The sequence below is a fragment of the Brachyhypopomus gauderio genome, chromosome 9, assembly GCF_052324685.1.
Source record: "Brachyhypopomus gauderio isolate BG-103 chromosome 9, BGAUD_0.2, whole genome shotgun sequence".
NCBI lineage: Eukaryota > Metazoa > Chordata > Actinopteri > Gymnotiformes > Hypopomidae > Brachyhypopomus > Brachyhypopomus gauderio.
The window spans coordinates 9,059,021-9,068,183 of NC_135219.1; the positions used below are offsets into that span (position 1 = coordinate 9,059,021).

General features: G+C 39.2%; 1 protein-coding gene across 3 annotated transcripts in view; it reads right to left on the bottom strand.

The window, feature by feature from the left end:
- The window catches only part of rtn1b (reticulon 1b), a 34,329-nt gene extending 27,870 nt beyond the window's left edge, over positions 1–6,459 (bottom strand). For 2 of the 3 annotated variants that reach the window (XM_077016888.1, XM_077016889.1), the window contains exon 1: positions 6,034–6,458. In XM_077016888.1, coding sequence (XP_076873003.1) covers positions 6,034–6,250 — 217 coding nt within the window. In that variant the 5' untranslated portion in view covers positions 6,251–6,458. Of the gene's footprint in view, positions 1–6,033 lie in introns of all 3 variants that reach the window. The other variant, XM_077016887.1, reaches the window with a different exon arrangement.
- Between the last annotated feature and the right edge of the window lie 2,704 nt (positions 6,460–9,163).

The following is a 9,163-nucleotide window of genomic DNA, read 5'->3' on the forward strand; positions in this document are numbered from 1 at the left end:
CTAAATGCGTAGTCTTCCCAGATGTCTCTCCTGAAGGGGCAGATATCAAGTTGAAGAGGCAACACTCCTCCACAGCTACATTCTGAGAACCAAATTAGCACTTTTGGGGGTGGAGGTATTCCAAGCTCTCAGAAATGCTGGATGAAGTTCTAGACCTGACCCACTCTTGGTCTCAGGAGCAGCCTAAGTTCAGGAGAACACAACACCAGTTAACTTACACTCTTTTTGCTGTAAACAGGAATATATAAAGGTTTTGGGAAAGGGAGACTGCACAAACAGTTAAAATGCATCTTACTGAAATGATTCTGCTCTTACACTTGGAGAAATCAAGGAACTTTAATTACATTTGCAATCTGCTTTTTAGTATCTAGACAAAACATATAAATAGGTTGATAGATGATATGTAAGATTTCTGTTATTGTGTTATTCTGTATTCACACATTTCTGTAAAGTCATAGTCTTTGGTAATCCTAAATCTAATTCACACATTTTTGTCTAGCGCTATCAAATGTCTATCAACTAAGTGAAATGAAGTGTGTAGGATTAAAATTGCTCATAGGTAACGCTCCACAACCTTGGACAGTGTGTTGTGTGACACACTTTGTCTGAATAATAGTCTATTATCACACAACTCAATGCTAAAAATCTAAAAACAAACAACAACATCTAACCAGAAAATCTTCAAACATTTAAATGCAAAGTGTGCTATTGATTCAACTTGAATTCAAAATGCATCCTCATATATATTTCATATCAATTACAGGCTTTTGTTAGTGTAGGTACTCCTATGTGAGGATGGGCTTACAGACTGCTGAAGAAGGAATTCAGATAAAACTCCAGGAAAATCAATGTAGTGTTGACTTTAAGATGTCCTGTGCTAACAACAGTGCCATTATACGCCTATAGCTTGGGAGAGAAGCTACAGAGGGATCTACTGTCATTGTTATAACCTTGCCATACAACACCAGTGCACTCTCAGGTCCACAAAGACATATTGTGTAGAAAGAATAACATACAATATGGAATTGTTGTCTCTGTGGCTCAGTTGAATTAACCACTGAGCCAACAGAAGCCATGTTCATTACAATTCTCTTTAATGAACTAAAAACACAATGCATGAATGACTGAAAGCACTTAGCTCAAGGCTATAGACTAGACCTATATGTAGTGTGCTTTGAATTTTTTAGGACTTTTTAGAAGCACAAGAGATCTAGATGATATAGTGGTATACGCTATTCAAATAATTATGGGAACATTGTACATTAGCCAAGGTCAGTGCATATATACTACATGAAAAACACCACACCCCTGTAATATCAAACTAGTACACTAGTATAATTAGATTTACTGCTACTGAATATGGATACATAAAACAATTTATCAAGTACCGTAATCACTAATGAGGTTAAAAACTATACATTCCAAAAACAGTAAGAGTTTTGTATTAATATTACTATATTAAATCTATTAATTCTGCTCATTAAATAAGCTCACATTGTCTGTGAAAACTCAGAACACAGACAATGACAAAATGTAATTAAATACAAATGACAAATATGAGCCAATGAAAGGATTTTGTAAACCTTGAGACACCATTTAGCCAAATTACTGTAAGGCAAGTGACACAAATACAGGCCAGGACAGAAAGGCTACATGACATCTACAAAAAAGTCCAAACAATAAAAAAACAAGTGAAATGTGGGCTGTAACAGCTGATGAAGACATACGGTGTCTAATATAGTCACAGCATCACCCATGATTTGTCATGGTGCTGCTTGATTACGAGAATATAACTTTTCAATTAATCAATAATATTCCTCTCATTTAACGTCTGGGTCTGAATTTAATTTGATTGGATCAATTGTAATTCTGTTTGTTAGTTGACACAGAAGCTCGGAGTGCACAGAGCAGTTAGTCGGAACAGAATAATATCACTTTTATGCCTAAACACAGACGTAGCAGTAAATGACATGCTAGTGATGCTTGCGCTAAGTGCTTTGACCCCTAATCATCACTAACACAGTCTGGGCTCTCACAGAAGCACACAGAGCAACACTTCTGCAAGGTTTATGCAGAATTATGCTAATTATTTTGAATGTTGAATCACAAACTGTATCTTTCACTTGGTTTGTAGTAATCAGATTTAAAAAAAGAATTGCCAGCTACTTTTCCTGTCCAATGATTATGAGTCAACACAGAATGTCAATAATATTGGTATATTTATGTAAATAACCATAAGCAGATCTATTTGCACAGGCCGTAGGTAGGGATGCCAACATGAAGCATTTAAAACTCCGCTTTAAACAAATTTGGCAGCAGCACCACTGCTGTGTAAAATTTCCGTGTAAAATTCCTATTTCCATGTAAAACACCCAAGTTGAAAGGGTGTTGCGTAATCCTTCAGGCATCCGGAGAACGGGCTCTTTTTTGTCGTTCTCATTTCAGGGGAGCTTTCATGTCTGCTCTCACTGTGTGATGTTGCCTATGTTCTGAGCAGCAGACGCTCTGCACAAGACAGCTCTGTAGAACAATACAAGTATTGATCATTATGCAGTATGGGTCCAATAATGAAACTGAAATACTGTAGGTGTAAGACAAACAAAAATGAACAAAAAAAGGAAAATCTCTACCCTTATTATTTTACATACCAAAAACAGGCTTCTTATTTATAGGTAGTGAACAAGCTCTAACCTAATGGTCAACCGAAACTGAAGATCACAATGCTGTAAATAGGTCTTAAGATAGAACAGTTTATATTAAAATAGCAGGCATTTATTTCTGGCCTTTTGTAGAACAAATAGATTTTATTAATCCACAACCTTATTACGATCTCCTTTTTCTTCATAATTCCAAATCAGTCTTACTACTGTTACTACTGTTTAAGAGTCCCAACACTCCTGTGCTCAAGACCCTGATTCAACTCACGATGACCCTGACCCAACTCACAGAAGTCAGGTGGATAATTACTTTACTCAGGCATGCAGTAAATATTAAGACGCTCGTAGCTACAGTTGTGATCAAATTTATTCAACCCCCACTGAAATAAAGTGTTTTGGCCAGTTTGACATTGATTTTGATCATTTTAGTCATCTTATTTACAATTATATCAAAGAGGCACTTATAAATTAGACAAACATAACATAATATTTATGATGGAATAACCACAAATGTCTTTACTATGCTCACATCATTATCAGTTTTATTCAACCCCCTAGTGACATTATTTTTTAGTACTTAGTACAACATCCTTTTCCAGTTATGACAGCTTTCAAGCGTGAAGCATAGCTTGACACAAGTGTCTTGCAGCGACCTATGGGTATCTTAGCCCATTCTTCATGGGCAAAAGCCTCCAGTTCAGTCACATTCTTAGGCTTGCTCACTGCAACTGCCTTCTTTAGGTCCCACCAGAGGTTCTCAATTGGATTTAAGTCTGGTGATTGCAATGGCCACTCTAGAATGTTCCAGCCTTTCATGTTCAACCATGCTCTAGTGGACTTGGATGTGTGCTTCGGATCATTGTCCTGTTGGAAGGTCCAACGTCTCCCAAGCCGCAGGTTTGTGACTGACTCCATCACATTTTCCTCCAAGATCTCCTGGTACTGAAGGGAATTCATGGTACCCTGCACACGTTGAAGCTTTCCTGTACCATTAGAAGCAAAACAGCCCCAAAGCATAATTGACCCCCCGCCATGCTTCACAGTAGGCAAGGTGTTCTTTTGTTCATAAGCCTGGTTCTTCCTTCTCCAAACATAGCGCTGGTCCATTGGCCTAAACAGTTCTAATTTAGTTTCATCTGACCACAGTACACTGTTCCAAAACCTTTGTGGCTTGTCCACATGACTTTTGGCATACTGCAGTCGACTTTTCTTGTTCTTTGGAGTCAGCAAGGGGGTGCGTCTGGGCGTTCTGGCATGGAGGTCTTCGTTATGCAGTGCGCGCCTTATTGTCTGAGCTGAAACTTCAGTGCCCACATCTGACAGGTCTTTTTTCAGTTCCTTAGCAGTCACGCGGGGATTTTTCTCCACATTACGCTTCAGGTAGCGCACAGCAGTCGCGGTCAGGATCTTCTTTCTGCCACGACCAGGTAACGTTTCCACTGTGCCCTTTAACTTGAACTTGCGAATGATACTTCCGATAGTGTCTCTTGGAATATTTAACAACTTCGCAATCTTTTTATATCCATTGCCATTCTTGTGAAGAGCAATAACCTCTTCTCTTGTCTTCTGGGACCATTCTCTTGCCTTCACCATGCTTGGAAACACACCAGTAGATGTCTAGAAGGAGCTGAGTATCACAGTCCTTTTAAATCTGCCTAATTTGTGCTTATCATGCTTGATTGCTGCTCGTTGACATCCACAGATGTTTTCAATACCTGATGGAAAACACTGGAATGAACCTCTGTTCTTAGGAGTGGTAGTCGTAAAGGGGTTGAATAATTGTGTCAATGAAGAAATCACAAAAAGGCCATTTAATACTTTATGACAAAAAAATTGATGCTATCTTAGTTGCATTTACTTCTTTAACAAGTCCTTGTAAGATTTCATTATGAACACAATTACAAATGTGCACTGAATTCCATAAAACCCTTCGCAGCATTGGGGGTTGAATAAATTTGATCACAACTGTACATACAACAAGCATGATACATGTAATACGTGTCTATAGTTTATAATAAAAAAGCTCCTTTTAGATGTCATAAGACGGCCCTTCAATCACAGATGAAGCAGGATATCATTACTTAATGAGTAATCAATATTAACCACTGGAATAACTTCCTATGGACACCATCCTGAAGGAAAGGGAGCAAACCATAATTTGAAATCCATGTTTGTTAGTTTCCCATTAGCCCCTCTTAATATAAAATAAATACAAATCAATAAGCACAGCCAACAACACAGCTGAGAGAGAGGAGTTGTATATCCTGTAAACATACTAACTCAAACGCAGAGATGAGTCGTATGTCTTGTAAACATACTATCTCAAACGCAGAGATGAAAGACGTAAAGGCCCCTGATAGTAAACCTATAACATACAATTGCACTGCAAATATCACTACAGTTAGGTAAACTTTGCATTGACCTATTTTGCCATTGCATTTTAAATAAACTGCCAAGTTTATATCAGTGCCATAAATCTATAAAATGCAATGACAATCGTTCCAAACTGATGTAGATTCGTATGTACCAGAATGATCTAAAAGGCGACTGAAGTAACGAGTGTCAAGTACTTTAAAGTGAAACACACATTTAACAGACAGTTAGCTAGGGCGAGAGTTTTATTCTCTTAAAAGATTAGCTCTCGCTCCAAACTCTTAACATTTCTTTCCTTACAGGACATGCCTGTAACATAACATAGGCCTAAACACTTTAATGAAGCGTGTGGTTTGGGAGACGTTGAACATACATTAGTTAGATTTATAATAAATATATTAACACGGTTAGTACCCAAATGAACGATTAAACCTTCGATTAAAGAAGTTTAGAGGAAGCGTTGCGTGTTTCTTGGATGTGTCCCAAAAAGCACGATGAACCGATGCAGAGACATTCTTGTTCTGTGACTTAGTTCACCTTTGAGGTTATAATGTGTCAGGATGCTGCGCTCAGTCTGATCCCGATAGACTCTCCGCTTCCCTCCGTTAATAATACCGCACTATTGTACAGCACAGCCGCGTCCTGCTTAGAGTCTAACGTCGTTATATCAGGTAGCTACTGGTGCTAGCCAGCTAACTCAGAGTGTTTAACGTCAAAGCCGGATTTTGCAGACAAAAACAAACTCTTGGATACATCGTTACAGCCGCCGAGCAGTTACACATCTTCATAGACACCTAGGGAACAAGTGAGCTCGCTAATGGCTCCCTGTCCATGGGCCTTAAAGACAAACTTAGCCAGCAAGCAACGCACAGTTCAGTCTCTACAGAAACTAGCGCAAGTTGTGCCGTTTATAATGTAGTTTATAGTGTGATTTGCTGGCCCAGCCGGGCTCTCCGACAGATGCGCGGAACTTGGGCGACCAGGTGGTCCTGCTGTCAATTACCTGTGGATGCAGTTTCCATGACAACGGGGAGCGGCCGCCGGTCGCTTTCGGGGATGTTGCAGGACCGTTTCTGTTCTCTTGCCTCGTCTTTCAGCTGCCGCCCGTCCTCCAGGTCAGCAGACAGGGCCGCCGCGCTCCCAAACGCGTCCACCTTCTGGAAGTCGCTCCCGTACCACCGCCCCTCCACACCCGGCTCCTCACTCGGCGTCGCGGACATGCTCGTGAAGTGGCCGTCAATGCGCGATGCGCCTTAAACTAAGAGGTTTTATTAGTGCAAACGGTAAACGCACAGTGGACAGATGAGCACGGTTCGCACGCAGCCCGATAGCTGTGTTCGCCGTCCTTGTCCCGGAGCTCAAGGATGTGAAAACGGCGTGTTTAGTTCAGGGTTTCGACGCTGACGTAATCGTGTCTGAGGACGGGCAGCTGGGCACGGATTTAGGATGGAAACACATTCTGTTAACTGTTTGCGGACAGAAAATTGTTAGCTAGTAGCCTGCAACTTTCTTTCAAACTGGATTTCTTTATTGCTTATATCATAGTTAGTTATTTTCTCTAAAAAGATTACAGAAGAGAGGAACGATAAGAAGAATCAACCAATACGACAAATAGACAAATAGACTTTATGTAGCTATCTAGTTGCAGACTGTGTGCACTATTTTATAATATTTCTGAATCAAGTATGACACAAAATATACTTCACATTGAAACAAAAAAGAACGTTCATTTACAGTTTCCTTCCCAATCATCATAACATTTTTCTTAGATGAATTTATTTTTACAAGTGGAAGTTAAACTTGCAAGTAATTGAGGAAATAGCACCATCTTGCGTTTAAGTGCAAATGTTTGCGTTAGTTTTGGAAATAATTTTGGTTGTTAAAATGTTTAATTTTAGGATATTTAAAGGCCAACTTCAGTCCTTAAGAATCACCATGGATTGTTTTACATTTTTTTCAGTCGCTTTGCTGCATTGCTCCAATAATCTTCACAATAAATGCATTTCTCAAAACAATTCGTACAAACAGCACCACACAATGGATTACCAGCTAAAACCCGCCACTTGCTCAAAACCCCTCGTGCATGTCCCAAAAGTGAGTATTTATGTCAATGAACATGTCCAAGTCATCAGAATGACAAGTCATTGTGTCATACTGTAGATTACGAACATGACAACAAAGTTTAAACTATGTAAAAATAATTAGCCATGTTGTCATATATCAGTGTACTCCATAAACATTTTCTGGTGGCTACGGTCTTGAGGACAATGAATGAAAATACACAAAGGTCCACGATTACTGGACTGTAAATATTGGAGACAGGCAGAACTGTACAAGCAACACTGCATGTAAAATCACCTGCAATATTTCTACACCTGAGTGTGTAACTGCGTGTCTCTGTTCAATAAAAGCAGTTGTGTGAGTGTCTGCATGAATGTGTGTGCTTGTATGCCCAGTGGTGGATGGTGCTCTGTCACTAGGGTCTGTCCTCTCTCCCCTTCCTGCACCTCATTCAGTCCCCCAGGGGGCTGTGGATCCTGGTAGTGAATACACTGCGCAATTGGCTGCCGCTTCTCGCTGGTGTGTGATTGGTTGTGTAAGACCTGTACCTGTGTTAAAATTGTAAAGCGACCTTGGGTATCTTGAAAGGTGCTATATAATTTGAATATTCATTCAAATGAACTCATACACCTTCTGATGTTCCTGTCTGTCGGGCCACAGATTCTCATCCACATCACAATGGCTCTTCTTTTGCCATACAGTCTTCTGGAATGTCTTGTCCAGCCTCTGCAGGCGTCTGCTGGGATGTCCTCACACTCTGCATCCGTGTCACTCAGCAGTGTCATCTGTCTGTATGTGTCCATAGTTGAAGGTTCATACTGTCAGATGCAGCTCTGAGCTATTTTAGAGAACTGGTTGATCTAAAGCTTCACACGCTCCCCTTCATCAGTAATGTCGTGACTCACCTGATCTTCAGTTCAGGAGAAGTTTACCAAAAATTCTAATGGAGATGCATAAAATATGCTTTACAGGTTATGACAACTGGTTCAGCACTTTTGAATGTAATCACTATTTCAGTGAATTACCGCTGATGTTTTGGGGGCAGGACTGTTCAACAGAGGATGAGTATAATATATTTTGATCAACATGACAATAATTGATAATGCAGGAAAAAGCAGACAGTATTAGTATTAGACAGTATTATTATTAGGAAGGTACAGTTTGGTTTCTGCATCACTCCCTTTGCACTCATGCCACATGTGTGTTTCAGATTAATCTCCACACTTAATCTCAGATTAATCATGTTCCTGTTGTAACTTTCATTAAATAAGGAAACAGTAAAAGGTTTCACTTCACACTTTTGATGACTTTCCATATTCTTCATAACAGCTGATGGCATTTTAAACAGTAGCTAGAAAACATGAATAAATATGGAATCTCACCAATACTGGCAAAAGCTGTTACGTCTGTCTGATCAAGTGGCCATCCAACAAGTAGATAAGCTGAATTTAGTAGGCTACACCTTGCTTGGGACTGAAGCAAATCTGTCCATATTCCTATGAGAACATAATCTGAAATTAGTTTAACATGGATTATCAGAACCACGTTAATCCATGTCCAATCCATCAATATTTCATTCAATAATTTCAGCATTAGAGTGGTTGTAGAAATGCAATTACAAGCCATAAAATATTGTTTTAATAATAATTGGTTACTACTGTATAATTAGGGATAACTAATTCGTTATTTATACAGAAAACGAAGGTAGCACACTGCTATTTGCCTTTTTTTAATCTTCTGCGTACAGCGTGCAGAACTATAAATGTCCACTAGGTGGCCCTCATACATGACCTTGAAGAATGCCACAGCGTTCAGCAATTCTGAATCAGAGAGCAAGCTGTTTGTCAGAGAGGTCATTCTGGCATTTTCTCATTTTTGTGATATACAATATGATTAAGGATGTTAAAAAGCAAATTCTTTGCACTTTGTAATTAAAAATTCCTATATCCTAAAAAACCTTCATCCAAAGGTATTAGTACAACATTCCTTTGCTTGTATATTGTATATCCTTAAACATTTACGAAAGAACGATTTACATTATAAAAACGATGATGGATTTGAAAGCGAAATTG